This window comes from Talpa occidentalis, unplaced genomic scaffold (assembly GCF_014898055.3).
Source record: "Talpa occidentalis isolate TD23 unplaced genomic scaffold, MPIMG_talOcc4v2.1 talOcc4.2, whole genome shotgun sequence".
Taxonomy (NCBI): domain Eukaryota; kingdom Metazoa; phylum Chordata; class Mammalia; order Eulipotyphla; family Talpidae; genus Talpa; species Talpa occidentalis.
The window spans coordinates 148662916-148679876 of record NW_023602073.1 but is presented as its reverse complement, the minus strand read 5'-3'; the positions used below and the strand labels follow the sequence as shown (position 1 = coordinate 148679876).

Here is a 16961-nt window from a genome sequence, read left to right as displayed (position 1 = left end):
CCTGCCCGGCGGAGGCGCGCGAGGCTGCGGGGCGCGGGCTCAGGTGCCGGGGCGCCGCGAGAGCAGCCGATTTCTGGTCCCCGCTGGGCGAGGACGCGACCCCACGCGAGGGTCCCCCCGCGCCGGCCCCCCCGGGCGCCCGCACCCCGCGATCGCGCGCCCCCGCGCACGCCGCCTCCGCGCGCCCCTCCCGCGCCCGGGCGACCCGCCTGCGCGGCGGTTCCGCCTCCCGGGGCTGGACCCGAGGGTCCTCGGCGGCGTCTTTAAGGCTCGGGCCCGCCCCTGGCTCCTCCCGCCCGCCGCGGCCGCGCGCCCTGCCGGGGTCGCCGCGCTCCGGGCCCCGCGGAGCGGCCGTGCGAGCGCAGCCGGAGCAGGTGCCCGAGCTCGCATGCCGCGGCCGGCCGGGGGTGGTAGCGGCGCGGGGCGCTCGGCCCGCGTCCTCCGCCGCGCTCGGGCCCGCGGGGACATGTCGGTGGCCACGGGCAGCAGCGAGGCGGCCGGCGGGGCCGGCGGGGGCGGCGCGCGCGTCTTCTTCCAGAGCCCCCGGGGCGGCGCGGGCGGGAGCCCGAGCTCCGGCGGTGGCCCCGGCGCCTCCCGGGAGGACCCGGCGCCCGCGGCCTCGGCGGCGGCCGGGCAGGTCCAGCAGCAGCGGCGCCACCAGCAGGGAAAAGTGACGGTGAAATACGACCGCAAGGAGCTGCGCAAGCGGCTGGTGCTGGAGGAGTGGATCGTGGAGCAGCTGGGGCGGCTCTACGGCTGCGAGGTACCCGGCCGGGCCGGGAGGGTCGCGGGCCTCCCCGTCCACGGTGCCCGCGGGCATCCTCCGGGCTCCGGCTCCCGGGGCGCCCTGCCCCGGCCCCGAGGCGCGGGGAGCTCGGCGCGGCGCGTTGCCTCGCCAGGCGCTGGGCTCGGGATGGGGGCGCCCCTCGGTGGGCTCCGCCGACAGGTTCCCGGAGAACCGCGTTGGTGTCGCGGGGAGGGCTGCGTCTGGCTGAGCGCGTTGCCTTTTCTCGGGGCCCCGGGCGCGTGTTGGCGCCTCACCTGGCAGCGCCTCGGGGGTCCCTGCAGCCCGAGGGCCGTGGAGGGGGAGCTGGGGAGAGACCTGCAAGCAGCGAAGCCTAGGAGAGGAGGGGTTCTGGGGATCTCAAGAGGCCCCCCCAGTTCCTGAAAATATGCATCAAAACCTGAGCTGAATGTTCTCTTCCGGCCAGCCCCAGTGCGCGCCCCCATAATTCGCTTTGCCTCCCCAAAGCTGCAAACGTGGGCTTTGTGGAAGCCGCGTTCCTCTTTCCTGGCCCAGCCCGGCGGCTCCCCTAGGTGCGCGCAGAGGGAAAGCCTTGGGCAGCCTGGAGGGCGCCCGGGTGGAGGGCGGGGGGCCCGCGGGCGGGTGCGGGGTGCCCGCGAGGGCCCGGGAGCGCGACTCCCCGCAGTTCAGGGCCGAGACTCACACGAGTCTCAGGGACGCGCGTGCCTCTGGGGTAAGAGAAATGTTTGGAAGAAGCCGTAGCAAGCATGCGAGGAGAATGACCGAAGCCAGGATCATCCCCCAGGAGAGCCCCTAATAACAGCAGCTCCACAGAAGCGCCTTCTCTGGGGGACTGGAGCTTGGAAGGGGCGAGGGAGGAAGAGGATTAATAATGAAGGACGTGGCTTCTAAGTTGAGCTGGGGTTGTGTCCCCACCACTGCGCTGTTCTTCAGCAGAAATGAAAGCCAGATGAACTCCCTGGCTTTTCCACTGGCTTGGGGATATTCTGTATTTCACACATTGGATGGTCTATTGTGGATACATATTTTCCTGAACATTCTCATTGCGCAAGGAAACAGCATTCTCATTAGGGACTAATGATGAATGATCAGGATATAATGAAGCTTGACTGTATGACTAATGGGCTTGTAAAAATATATGGCTTCTCCAACCCAGCTCTTGTAAAAAGCCACTTTAATTGCATAAATAAAAACTGGCCAAAATAGGAAGTGTTCATGGGATATTTTTATAGGAAGTTGGTAAAACTCTTTCAAGAAAGACTAGATTTGATTTAGGTGGGTTTACTGTTGCGTGGGTGAATGTGTTCAGTCTTGCCTTGAGAATTCAATAAATTTTCATTTATTTCATTCTGGGCTTTATACTCCATTTTAGATTTGAAGAAGATTGGAGTTAATAGAAAAACTGTTGTTGAAATGAGCCGTCCTTCAGCAGTGCTCTTTTATGGGAGACTAATTAGGTGTCCTTAGGAAGCTAGAAAGAGGTCCAGCCCCTACGAGGGTTGGCAAATCACGTATTTTGAACATTCTTCAGAATAATTAGGGGAAAAAGGAGGGTTGAATGTTCACTGTATTCAACATGTAGGTTAAGTACACATTAAAGGGTAAATGTGACCTTGAATCTTTTCCTTGCCCTCCTCACCTTCGTGTCTAGCAACCAGCTGGAGATTGGAGAGGTTTTGTGGTGAAATGTTCCAAGATGCTGTATGTTGCCACATGCCATTAAAATATGGCAAGTATTTTTCTTCAAGTTATTTGTTGTTGATTTAGGCTGATGGAATAAAAACCAGCAGGAAGGTTGTTGGCAGTTTGTAATGACTGTGCATCAACAATAAAAGACCTGGGGGCGAATCCGGGGTGCCGTAAAGACTGTCTTCTTTCATCTTCGTCTCCACTGGTAGGCCTCTATTTTTAGCTTAGACCTCTTGTCTTGTCTGCTTCCCTTGCTGATTGCCTCAACTGTTTCAGCATCTGGCTTGGGATTCCAGTAGGATCTAGCCAGGCGTCTAAGCTCTGAATCTCATGAACATGGAGGTTCAGGACTGTTCTTTTCACACTCAAAATTGGTCATGTTTTCAAATGTTTGTTGTATAAAATGACACAGAAAACCAATTTGCCAGACTTCAAACTCGCGCGAATACATATTTAATTTCAGAAGGAGTTGCATCCGGCAGGTCTGCAGTTAGGGGACTTGTGCGTTTTGGAGTAGAAATCATGATCTCTTGAAGCAGCAAGAAGCATGGTACGTGAAATTAGGAAGGAGTGGAAAGAAGAAACAGAGTAACTTCCCGACTGTGGTCTTATCTAGAGCTTGCAGTGGTTGGTCCTTTTTGCGTGGAGAGTGTCATAAGACAGCATTTGTGGAGTGCTTGTGAGGGACCAGGTGCGGTTTAGACACCCATTTGTTCAGTCTTTACCACAGCCCTATCACGAGGGTGCTATCTTTTCTGATTTGCAGATGTGGGAACCGAGACACAGAACGATTAAGAGACGTTTCCTAGCGCATGTAGCTGGTGAATGGTAAGGGTGGGTGTGGAGTTAAGAACTCTGGTGGTGCGGCGCTCACACCACTTTTAACCAGCACACCTGCCTGTAACTTTGCACTGTCCAGGCAGGAGAACAAATGGAGGGCCATATAGCAGATGTCAAAATATTTAGAAGTGACAAACTAGGCTAATGAAACATTTACGTGCAATTTGTTCTACCTGCCTACCTGGACAGCAATATCTTCCTAAGAGTTGAAATTTGAATTTTCAGACTTCCCAGAGCTCAGAGGTATAAGATGGCTGGAGAAACTGCCCCCCACCTAGGATCCCTTTCCTTTTGCTTCCCACTCATATAGTCCCACCTGGTGAGGAGTACAGTGTCCACTTGCATGACCGATCTCTGTCTACACCCTCTGCCACACCACTTTGGCTGGCACTATTGGCGATGTCCCCACGCCCCCAGCCTTGGGAGAACAGATCTGCTAATGCCCTAGATGTGGCTTGGTATTTTGACCAGGGACTTTTGGGGACCTAGAGTGTAGCCTAGTGGCTACAACCAGGTAGAGGGACCCCAGTTCTGGCAGGAACTGTGTGGGGAGACGGGTGTGGCAGGCTTGGGCTTCAAGGATTCTTACCCCGTAGGAGGGTGGTGGCATTAAACACAGCATCTTACAGCTTTTTGGATACATAGTTACATATTTTTTATAAATTCTGCAGTGATTAATGATGTTTATCGTTATTTTCCATTTCACCTTGTACTGTAGTTAAGTTTTCAGCTGGGAGTTTAGTTAAACTGGGAATGTTAAGTTAAATCTACATCTACTTTTAAGGATTTCTGTTTCAAGCTATCACATTTCCAAGAATTTTTTTTTTTCAGATCTCTGCCAAATCCTGATAGTTTTTAAAGCATTTGAAACCTGGCACAAAGTCTGCCTTGGCATGTACTGCAAGGTGACTTACTGGATAAGTCATATCAATTTTCCACATCTTGCCCAGTATCGAGATAACATCTGTACTTCTCGTTTTGCAGTTTGATTTGTGTTGGGAATAAGAACCTGGTTAACAACTTGATTGTTCAGCTCAGATTGTTGAAACGCCTGTAGCAGCCTCGCCATAAACAGACTTGGGCACGGCGGGCACTTGCTGGCTTTCCCTGGCTGTCATTCTGAGGATCTGCCCTTTTCTCTGAATCTAAATTAGTGGTTTCTGGCCAGTAAAACGTTTTCATCCTCCTTAAGTCCCGACCATTGTCATTCTGTATGTAAATCAGTGTTTTCCAAAGTTTTTTGATGGCGACTCATAGAAAGGAATATGTTCCGATCATGGCCTGATCCATCACAGACCCAGTGGATATGAAGACAGCTTCCCAGAGCACCACTGATCGTTGGTATGGACTCTAAAGAAAATAAATCACAAAGGAGTATGAAGTCTATACCCTTAATGTTTTAATATAATATTCTGTGGTTAATTTCTCCAAAATTGCTGATTGTGATCATCTAAAGGGATTTTATACCACATTTTGGGATTATGACCTATGGTTACAAAATATACTACTCCAGAAAAGGAGAAATCTAAACATCGGTAGTAGAACTTGGCACTTATCAAGTGCTTTCTATGTGTGGGGTGTGATCCTAGCAACAACCTCTGATGTCCCATCTGATGGATGCGGAGCTGAGAAATCAAGAAGTTGCTCAACTGGGGAACTAGGGCCCAACTGGGACTTGGCAGGGCAGGGCTGTGTCAGGAGCCTCTTCACCAGTGCTCCGTACTGCTTCCGGAGGTGGAATGGAGTCAGGCATCTTCTGTGAACCCCTGTATCACATACTGCCTGCGCTCTGGATGTGGCTGTTGTAACTTGCAAGTTGACTGGGATTGCAAGTGGGGGGTCACCACCTTCAGTGGGTTTGTCCTTTTCCCTGGATCAGGCTTCTTGTTGTAAGTTCTGGATTCCCGGTCTACACATCAGATTAGCCTGCTTTGCTGCTTTGTCAGCATCTCAGCTGGCAGGGAGAAACTGCTGCTGGCTGGTGGAGTCTTTGGTGAATCTCCATTTGTGTAGTTACTTGACAATGAAGAGGGGTCTAAACAAAACTGCTTTAAAAGAAATCCAAAAAATATTATGGATTAAATCTAACATGTTTAAAACCTAGGAATAAAAGAATTCTACATTGTCGAAGGATGGAAAGAAAACTGTACTGAACACACTTCCCTTTGGAACAATGGTTCTTTTAGGGCAATGTGGTGTGGGAGTAAAGGCTTTGAAGGGAGATGAGCCTGGAGTTTCATCAGGCCCCAGCATTTAATAATCGTCAGAGATTAGGCAATGGCCTTAACCTCTCAGCGCCTCTGCCCTCCCCAGCACCATGTTTAAGGGAACCCTCTGACCCCTTTGCAGGGGGCTATGGGAATGCATGGGCAAGACTGAGCATATGTGGTGGCTGGGCCATGGTTGGTGTAGTCAGTGTTGTAGTTTAAACCATAAACTTCCACTGACTGTTGGTTGTTATCCATGGCATGGGGGAGGGCAGACGGGGAAGAACAGTCTTCACTTACCTGTCGGGTGTGAGAATCTGGAGAAGGCTGTGTGGGTCAGAGGCTGTGTGGGCCAGAGATTGTTGGTGTGTGCTTAGACTTGATCACGGGCACGTGGTCTCTGTATTATTCCCCCTTTTCCTAGAACCTCACTCTGTAAATCCCAGTGGAGACTCCTCGTAGACTTCCTTGCATGTCAGTGCAGTCTTCAACCATTAAGCACTGGTTTGAGTGAATGAAAAAAGGTCCATCTTCAGAAAACCTCAAAAAGCCAGGGAGGCTTTGTATCCAATTAGTAGGTGGCATTTCTTTGTCTTAGTCATGATTAGGGCAGACATGCTCTCTGGTTTTGATATCATAACCCGAATCATTGTCTTGCATCATTATTATTTTGTATGCAACGTGGTTGGAAAAAGACACCAACCTTTATTGACTGAAGCGCTCTAAGCAGGAATTTAAAGATAATAGTGGCAGCTCATTTTTTAGCCCAGGCTGTCCTGTCCCTGCCATGCTGCTTTCTGATGCAGGTTTGCTCCGGGTGTCCTCTGTGTCCCCCAACTTTGTAACAGCCTGACTGTGTATGGCCTACCTTGGCCAGCTCACAGTTCTCCACAAAGCAGCAGTCTCTTTCCGGGTGGAGGGCAGGGAGAAGCTGGATTGTTGTCTGTGTGTGCTGTGTGCACTCCGCAGGGTGTCAGTTTGTGCTTTCCTTGCTCATCTATTGGTTTTTGCGCTTGGCTGCTGGAAACCTTCACCTGTCTCTTCAAGGTGCCTGATCTGCTCTCTCTGCTGCTTCCCCTGCCTGGTGTTCTTGCACCTCCTCCTGCTCCAACCAACCCTGCAGCTCTTCAGGGCACCTCCTTTCCTGGTGCCTCCTTCCTGGTTGCATTTCCACCTCTGCCTTCCCACCGGCACTTGCGCCCCGGCACATGCACGAGATGAATTCTAACCCCACATCCCCTCTCGCTGCCACCTCCCTCTACCATCTATTTTTCCAGATCCTTCTCTACCTGCAACACACACTGTATATTCACCCCTGTCTGAAGTTGGGGCCCCACTTCCCTGAGGACCTTGTTTCTCAATCCCATGGACTTATTTGGGCTTCATTTTACTGGGCCTTCTGCAACACCAGGTGTCCTTACTCTCCCCGCCTGAAGCCCCTCTCTCCCGCCTCACCCCACTCTCTAGCTCCCTCCTCTCTCCCTTCTGGATTTTCCTCACCTTCCTGCCTCTTCAGTGCTGCACAGGGTCTGTCCTGGGCCCCTGTGCTGTATTTTTTCACTCCTTCTTGCTCTTTCTGGGCATTAAGAACCTGCTTGTGACCTCAGTTACGTCCATATGTTGCCAACTCTTAAATCTGTCCTTCTAGCCCAGACCTGTTTTCTGAGCACCAGACACAGGGGTTTGAGATGGACAACACCACGTGGATGTCCCATGGGAACCTCAGACTCAGCATGTCTGTAAATGAGTTTCTTATCTTCCTCTGCACACCTACTCCTCTTCCTTGGTTCCCCCAGACAGTGGCAGGCACGCTCTCCACACGTGTCCTGAGCTCAAGTCCTTTGGATGGACGCTCCTGGGATCTGACTCCCTGGCTTCTCACTGCCCCTGCTTTAGGCCAGCTTGGTGGGGGTGGGGGGGGACGCATTTCACTTCAGTGTCACTTCCTGCAAACCACTGCCAGTGCTAGCTCTGGCATCATGCCGCCGCTGGCCCTTCGCTACTGCTGCTATTATTGCTCTGATTTCTGCCATGAACTTAGCTCTCACTGAGGGCCAGGTGATTTATCCATTTTTTTTCCTCCTACAATTAATACTCACAAGAGCTTTATGCCGTGGGTGGTTCTGTCTTCATTTAATAGAGGAAGGCACCGAGATCAGAGAAGTCGCTCCTTGTCTTTGCCCAAGGCCACCCTGACGCCAGAATCACGTAGCCACGATGCTCTCAGTGGTGCCGGCAGCTACACTGGTTGAGCCCTTACGGCATAGCCCATCATTCACAAGCCCTCATTTACTCCTCAGAGGGATTACTTAGCTCTGCAAGGAGGTGAGGAAGCTGAGGTACTGGGCGCTTGAGCAACAGGCCCTCATCAGGGGCCACATCACACTGAAATGGTGAGTCTGGAGCAGACTGTCTGGTTCTGGCTGGGGTCTCCTTCTCTGAGTCCTTGCCAGGTGTCTTGAAAATCCAGAGTGGATCTTGCATTCCCCACAGCCTTTAGGATAAGGATTGAGCTCTTAGCCCATGGCAAGGGCTGTAGGTTTGCCCTGCTCACCTCTCTAGCTTTGTCCCAGCCTCTGTCCCCACCCCTACTTCTGTTATCCACGGAGATCCTAATATGGGGCAGCAGGAACCCCTTTGCATGACCTCTCCCTCTGCCACAATCATCTCTCCCACCTCCACCTGGCCTGTCTACCCCTTACCTGTTCTTTGGGCTGGCCCTGCGGACCCTCCTCCAGGAAGTCTCCATGATAGGCTCCTCCCAGCAGGCTGGCTGACCCGCCTTTGCTGACAATGCTCACTCCTTTCTCAGCACTCTGCTGTCTCCTGTCTGCACCTGAGCTGCAGCTTCGCCAGGGTAGAATCTTGTGGTCCCAGCAGCCCAAATGCCTCTTGCACTGAGCTCAGGTGTGTCCTGTGGCTGACTGTCAAGTGAGAGACAAAAATCTGGCTCTCGAGGGCACGGAGTCGCGTTTTTCTGGTTTGTGTGTTTCAGAAACATGCCCCACGTCAGTCCCATCACCGCGGTTTGGCCCTGCCTGTGTCTTTCATGGCTGACCTGAAGTTTCAGCTCTTCACGGTGACGCAGCTCTAGGTGCTGCTTGAACCTGTGAACTCGCAGGGAGCGGTGGTGCGGAGGGGCTGGAAGTCCTCAGAGGAAGTGACCACAGGCGGTGGCCATTCTTCTCCATAGTTGTAACTTTCCAGCGTCTGCAGGAGCACCATTTTCTCCGCACAGTGACTGTTCATTTCTCGGGGAGTGGAAATGTGGGTTGGGCCGGGCCGGGGAGTGTTTCCATCAGCAGATACGATCCGGGGCGACAGGCTCACACAAGTCTTGATGGAACAAGGAGCGAACGCTTGGATTCCTGCCTCTGCCGAGATGTTCGGGCCAATCAATTCTCACCAGGTTTTTCTTAGTCAGCACTGGCATTTGAGAAATCTGTTCCCCGGCATGACAGCCGAGGAGAAGGGAGCGACCAGAGGGTGGATTAGTCTCTAAAGCGTCACTTTATGGTTGAGGGAAAAGGGATCAAAGAGGGCCTTTTCTTTATGAAAGAATCGTGAAGGCAAACTGCAGAAGGAACTGGAGGGCGGGAGCGTTCATCCGTCTGTCAGTCCATCCATCCGTTCATTCAGTCATTCAATCAAAAGGCATTTCCATAAGTGAAGAAAGGGGAATAAGAAACCTTCATCCTTTTTGACCGTTTTCGAGAAAGAGTGGAAAAGTGCAGGCTCCCTTTCCCCTGGGGGGGGGGCGGAGGGGTCCTTCTGGTTGAAAGGCCTCTGAGGGTGTCCCGGGGTGTAGTTATTACACCCTTTCTGCAGGGAGGTAGATCCTTCTTCCTCTGCTCCAAGCCTGTCATCAGGAAAGGGTGGGCTAAAGTACTTGGCGTTACCATGTAATGACAAAAACCCTGAGTTAGCTTTCATCTCAATACGGAGTAAAGTCTGCGATGCGAGAAAGCAATCTCTTAAGAGTTGAGCTTGGGGAGTCAATAACCCAGGGTAGGCCGTGTTATCCGTGGACACCAGGACCTGGCTAGCATCTGGGAAATCAAAACATCTTGATCATTTTCAGTGTCTTGGGAAGGACCCTGGCTGGAGAAGCTGTTCTAGCGGGTGCTGCTTACCAGCCAGAGGACCCTGGCGAGTCACATGGGTGACAGACATGTTTCCAAGCTTCCTTTCCTCGTCTGAAGAAAGTGAGGGTGGTTTAGCGCTCTCAAGCACTACCCTTTGGAGATTTTATGATAAAGCTGGCGGTGCATTGGCAAAAGTGAGATTTACCAAGGAGGGTGATGTTGAAAGCAGAAATACAAGTGTTTTTCGCCCCCAGGGCAGACCTGAGACAAGGACTGCACTGTTTCTCCATCTAATGTACGTAGGGGGTTCCTGTAGCTGAAGGGCGAGAGTGCCCACCTTTCTCTTGGCATAACCTTGGTCTGGTGTGACTCAGATTGGGAGGATCAAGTTGAGAAAACTTTTTGTTTTTCAAACCTTCTTTCCCTTTCAGTTCTTTCCTGCCCACTCTGGACTCTCAAGTTAAATTTGAAATCTGACAGTACAGATATTCACAGCTACCCTGTCTGCCTTATTTATTTAGGCGTTTAATTGGGTTAACCTTTAAGAAGAGCTGGCACAGTTGACTTAAAACCGTTAGACATGTAATTTGTAATATTGGCTGCTGGGGAGGCCTTCCTTTTATTATTTGTCCTTTATCTTGGCAGCTCGTCATTAAGTAATGGTGTTATTATTTTAATTTGAAGAAGGTTTGTGTTGAGATATAAAATAGCATCTGAGAGAAAATCGCAGCAGCTTTAGAAAATACAAATTTTTAAGAGGCGAAGGGTACAAATTAGCCTAAGTAAGAGACTGACAGCATCTGCGCTAAACAAACATTCACTGGGGACTTTATTCCTGGAATGTCCCTTTATAGTTAGCTTTATAACGAACATGACAGAGTAGAAAAAAGAAATTAAGGTTTTTTTACAGATGGTGCTGGTAGGAAGTGGGAAGCAGAATTTATTGCTTTTAATACTATTTGTTGCTTTTGTTTGATGATGGGATCCAAAAAGCACCAGCAAATGATCCCGTTCAACCCCCACAAGAGCTCTGTGTGGAAGTAGCGATCCTGTTTTTAAAGTGAAGAAGTGAGACCCACTGGGGCTTGATATCATTGCGCAGTTTATATTGTCAGTAAGAAGAAGATTCAGACTTGGGAGCCTGACCCTGAGTCTGCCTTTCACCCCCAGCTCTTTCCCTGTATTCTAATGTGTCTGACGAATACACTCGCCAGCCGTTTCTGCCTCATGTATTTGATAACATTTTCAAATGTGCTTCATCTTTGATGAGTAGGATTAGGTTATTTCTTTGGTGAGTCATTTATAGGATTCATTTACAGATATATTTTAGAAAAATTCAAATCTCCTAGTTCTCCAGGGTACATCCCAGGGAGTGTGCTACTTATTTCTTTGATTGATTGGAAGGCACAGTTAATAATACTGGGGCCTTAAGTCTCTCTATCGATCTACCTAGATGGAATTTTTGAGGTTTAAAGTTAGAAACTCGCTTTAAATCAACCACAGGGTACAGAGTAGGGACTTTATCCTACATGTTTGAAAGCACATGATAGAAGGCAAGAAATAAATAATGCTGCTTCTAAATAAAATGTGAAAAACTCTTAATAGCATCCCTAGCTTCTGCTCAAGGCTGTTTTTGTCTTGAGCGGCTATAATCAATTGTGTGTCAATATCTTTTGTTTCATATATCAGTGGTGCAACTGACATAGCTTCTTCATTGATTTCTGCTGTTTCAAGCCAAATAGGGAATGTTCGGCTTTCATGTTGGTAAAAATGCCCTTTCTACTTAGTTTTGCTGATACTCTACCGAATAATTCTAACAAGTCGACAGGTTTTTCTCCTGTTTGTGATGGGGTGTGGCAGCTCTGGGACAAGTTAAAAGAAAATGAGTCATTGATTTGGTGGGAAAACATGATTCTGCTTGCTCTAGTGAAAAACACCCTACAAATATTACAACTCAAAGAATAACATGTACTATCTCTGGTAGACAAGTGTCTTTGTTAAACTAAAATATTCCATTTCCTCATGAAATCCCAGATGGTTCAGCATTTAGTAATCTTGTATTAGAAGCAGTTTATATGGATGGATGCTTAGATAATGAAAATGTGTATATGTAGGTCAACAGACAGACATCATCTAAACTAGCCTGAGACTGAAAGCATTTACTTGGCAGCCATGCGTCAGACCTCCGGGATAGTCCCACATTAACCTTCAGACAGGCACAGGCGGCTGCGTTTAATAAGTGAAAGATCTCAGTGTTGACTTAACTCATTACTCTAAAGGAGAGAATGAGGAACTCATTGACTTATTGATGCCTTTCTATACATTGCCTTGCACAGGATGATTTTAAACTCCGAAGAAGGACAAAGAACGAGATGCAGATAACATGTAAAACATTCAGTGCCATGACATGCAGCTCTCCAGCCAGCCATGAGCACCAGGGCACTGGCCCACCCTGCCTCCTGGGTGAGGGCTCTGGGCAGGCTGGGTGGGCATGGGTGTCAACCTTGCCTTCCTTGAAGGAATTCAAGCGCCTGACTGTCTCTACCTCCCTCTGACTCTGCATCATGAAATCAAAACAAATTGAAAAGTTCTCAGCTATGATGTCATACTGGTGGTAGCGGTCGAAGGGTTCACTGCAGAGCTCTCTTGATTTCTGCCTCAGACTCCTTTGTGCCTGGGCCTCGTGTCTGCATTGAAGACCGAGCTCCCTCCTCCCTGGGTGGGCTGAGCTTAGTGTGCCCAGAGGTGAAGCAGCTGCCCCCACTTGACTTTATTCACGGGGTGGTATTATGAGTCATTGTCCTTGGCTTCTGTTAATTGCCCTCTTTTAATGTGATAACCTCCCAGGGGTGCTTTAAGGATTAATAATGTTAAAAAATATCCTAAGAAATGCCCAGGATACTTATGAAGGCACCGTTAGCAACATCTGTGATGCTTTTGCCATAATTAATTCTGTTTTAAATACCTATATTCAAAGTAAAGGTATGTTCTTTGACCAAAAAGAGAGCAGAGGCTTTGGAACTTACAATACTGGACTTGTTTTGATGGGGCTGGGGCCTTGATTGAAAATGCTGGTCACACACCAGGTTTTATGAATAGAGAATGATCTAGTCAGTAAGTCAGAATGAAAAATCTTCTTGTTGGGTTGCTTCAAGAGAATTACCTTCCTGGAATGTGACCTCTATCACATTTGAGTAAAGTGATAACAGATAACATGCATTCGGGATAAAAATCTTGCACGGGATAGCTTTCCTATGGCCCTAGAGAAATTCTGCAAAGGCATAGATCATACATATTAACATATCATAAATATTAACAGTGCTCTGTTAGTTTGTCATGGATAATTTTTATTTTATGCTTCATACAGTGAGCACGTGTTCCTTTTTATGGAGAACTGTAAAGCTGTGCTTAAAGGAAGGTGGGCACGGGTGTCCCTCTCTTTCTGTCACCACCGGCTGTCGCTTGCTCTGTACTGACCCACCTTCTGCCCATTACACCATCACAGGGCGTGGCAAAGTGAGGGCAGTTTTTGTGCTGCTTTGCCTTCTCTTCTATTTTTTTAAAAGAGTTATTTATGCATACAAGAGCTGGGGTGCAGACCAGAGGTACAGGGGGTGAGAGGATTCACCAGAGACAGAGTGGGGAGCAGAACAGGTGGATCTACTGAAATACACTGCTGAGGGGAGCAGCGGGGAGACAGGAGAGGTCTGCTGCGCCATGTGGGTAGCTCCCTGGCACACTGGGGATCGAACTCATACTGTAGTGGCTGCGTAGATTGGTAGTGCTGTCTTTAACCCCTGCACCACCAGCGAGGCCCTGCCTTCTCTTCTTTTGGAAGCAGTCAGGCGATTTTTGTTTTTAATTGCAAATAATTAAAGAAAAAAATAAGCCCAAATGTCTTTTTCGTACTAGGTTCTTTGTATTTGCAGAATAAGCAGGGTAAATAACACTTTTGGAAGTGAGGGTGTCTTTATCTTTTTGCCTGAGAAGACTCTCCAGTGAGGATGAAGCTTCTCCCCACCCGGCAGGTGGAAAGTCTGGGAAGGCAACCATGTGGCCTTGGACCATGGCTCGGGAGCCCAGCCCCTCCCCTGCCCAAGCAGGGACTTTCTTCATCCCCCGAAGACGGAGGGTCATCTCAAGAGCTGTCGCTTACAGTTTGCGAATCATACCTCAGCGAAGTTCTAGGACACAAAACTCACTTGCTCCTTTTGTTCTCTCTTTGGCCAAATTTAACAGAGAGCTTATCTGTCCTCTGTCCTATTTTGTCACCTTCTGCTTCCTTCGGCTGTGTCACTTGTCTCTCCTCTCCACCTACAGGGCTCATGGCCTCTGTGTAGCTGAGAGCCCAGCGCCCACCCCACCCTGCCCCACGTGCCCGCCGCAGTATTTGCCCTGATTTCCACACCCACTTCACCCGTCACCGCCAGCCGTCCCAGCGTCTGTCCGTCCTCCCCAGCCAGCGTGCCTTGCATCCTCCAGTGCTCACCCACCAGGGCAGGCTTTCCTCCACCTTCTGCCAGGCATACTTACAAAAATAGTAAATACAAGCAATTTTTGGATGGTTTTAGATTTACGGGAAAATTATGGTAGCACGGCGTCCCCATACACGCCTCGAGCAGTGTCGCCTGTTAGTAACGGCTTCTGCGAGGATGGTGCGTTTGCTACAGTGAATGAGATCGTGTTGCTGCACTATTGTGAGCCAAATGCACGCTTTACTCAGCTTCCTAGTTCTTTCCCCAGGTTCCTTTTTCTGTTTCAGGCTTCTACCCAGGATGCCGTGTTACATTTAGTTCTCTTGTTTCCTTACATTCCTGTGTAGGTATTTTTTTTTAGAATCTCCCTTGAATGGGATTTGTCTGTTTTTTCTTGCATGTCATATGATTGGAATATAATATCATGTGGCCTTTTCAGATGATTTTTTTACTTAGGAATATGCATTAAAGATTACTCTATGGGTTGTGAACTTGGTAGTTCATTCATTTTATAGATAACTACTATCCCATGGTGTAAACATACCACCGGTGTTTGTCTAGTCAGCTATGCAGAACTCTTGGTCTGCTCCAGTTTGGGTGATTACGGTCCTTGCCTTCGGGGTCCCCGCTTGTGGCATATGGTAATTCAATCAGATGGGCTTCTGATGTACCCAGTGCTTTTAGGGTCAGAAACAGGTGGGAGACAGCAGTGAATCAGAGAGGCAAGTCCTGTGTTAAAAAAACTAAATACACGTGACTAAATCAAGATCATGTTAGCTCATGGAAAGTGAAAGAAAAAGACTGGTGGAATAAAGAGTCAGGACTGTCCCCAGGGTATGGGACCAAGAAGGGCTTCTCTGAGGGGGTTTGTGTCATTTGAACTGGGGTTTGCAGCTGTGTGAAGAGGGATGAATGAGCATTTTCCAGTGGGCTCAGTTAATATGAAACCCCGGGGCAGAATGGACCTTGACATGGCTGGGTAAGTGGGGATAGAAAGAAACACGAGATGAGATCATGGATGAGAATTTCTTTTTAAAAAAAACCTTTTCTTGCAGTAGAACATGCAAAACCCACAAATGCTAGGTGGACAGGTTGATGAATTTCCTCAAATGGAACCCACCATGTCACCACTGTGCAGATCAAAACATGGAACATGGCAGGCCCCACAGGGTCCCTGCCCACTCCTGCCATCACTAGCTCACTCCAGGGTAATCTGGGTGACTTTTCCATCTTTTAAGAATCTTTATATCTGTTTCTTTCATTCAACTTCAGATGTGTGAGATATCCCCATATCACTGTGCGCCATTGAGTTGCCACATATAGTATTGCGTGTGTGAAGGCATCACAGTTGTTTTTTACTCTGTTTTGCTTTTGATGGACATTTGGGAGGTTTCCAGTATGGTCTATTCTGAGTTGAGCTGCTATAAACATTATTGCATATGTCTTTTGGGGGGTTTATCTCTGCGTTTTTGTTGGGTAATATGCACAGTGGTGGAATGGCTGACTTAGGGGGTATGCCTATGGTCAGTTTCACTGGATATTCCCAGACAGTTTTCCTAAGTAACTGTACTGAAATACAACCCCACTGCTGTCCGCAAATTCCCAGTTGCATATATTCGCTGACACTTGGTATTTCCTTATTTTCATTTAACCATTTCATTTAATCATTTAGGCATATACAAGCATCACCTTATTTGCATTTACTGGGGACAAAATGAAGTCCTGCCCCTTTTTGCATTTTTTATTGGCCCTGTGGGTACTCTCTCTTGGAATTGCCTGTTTAATTCTCCTGTTCATTTAAAAATTAAAGCTTCAGATTGGGGTCTTTTTCTTACTGATTTTTATATATCCTAGAGACTAATATTTATACTCCCTCGATATCAGTTCTTTGTCAGAAGTATATGTCACATAATGATTTTCTCCCATTTTGTGACTTATCTTTTTTACTCACTTTTTTTTTTTAAGATTTGTTTATTTATTTATTTATTTATTTATTTATATAAGCACTGGGCACAGTCAGAAGTGCGGGAGGGTGAGAGAATTCACTGAGCCAGAGCAGGGAGCAGAGCAGGCAGAAGGACCGAAGTACACTGCTGAGGGGAGCAGCAGGCGGCAGGAGAGGTCTGCGCGCCATGCGGGACCCTCCTCCGGTGGCCGGGGAGCATCCGGGGATGGAACCAGCGGTGCAGAGGCTGCGGGCAGCTTCGCAACCCAGCGCTCAACCGCTGCGCCACCGGGGAGGCCCTTTTTTACTCACTTAATGGTGTCTTTTTGTGTACAGGGGCTCTTAATCTCAGTGTTCTTAATCTCTATATTATCTTATCTCTTTTTTCACTTTAGTGCATTTTTCATCCTGTTTCTGACAGCTTTGTGTCTTAAACACGTCTGTGGACATTGTTTTTCTAGGTTACCTTTTGAATGCTTCATTGCTTTACCTTGCTTATCCAGCCTTGTAATGCACCTGAAATTGATTTTTGTGTAAAGTAAATAGGGATCCATTTTTGTTCTAGTTGGACCTCCAGCTGTCCCTGCACCACTCACTGAAAAGACCCTCCTCTCCCCACTGCACCAGAGTCACTCATCAGGGGCTTCCTGTGTGTGGGTCTGTCATACGCTCAGGTCTGTGTGTTTTAATGTTGGGTGGGGCCTCCCTGCAGGCCAACTCAACTGCAGCTCCATTTCCAGGCACAATGGCCCACGTGCCATAAATAGTAAAGATGAGCTAGTTGAAGGGCAGGTCTGAACTTGCCTTGAGACAAGAGTATTTAAAATCAGGCACAAAGAAAAAATACTCAGATTTCAGTTTAGTGAAGACTTTATTTGACAAGTTAATTATATTTATTTAACAGACTTAAATATGGTTATGGACAAGCCCTGCAGTCAACTTCAGACTGTGCAC

General features: G+C 48.6%; 1 protein-coding gene across 1 annotated transcript in view; it reads left to right on the top strand.

Annotated features, from left to right (window-relative positions):
- The first annotated feature begins 374 nt into the window (after positions 1–374).
- Positions 375–16961, top strand: part of PPP1R14C (protein phosphatase 1 regulatory inhibitor subunit 14C) — a 76944-nt gene continuing 60357 nt past the window's right edge. The window contains exon 1 of the mRNA XM_037521017.1: positions 375–763. Coding sequence (XP_037376914.1) covers positions 389–763 — 375 coding nt within the window. The 5' untranslated portion in view covers positions 375–388. The remainder of the gene's footprint in view (positions 764–16961) is intronic.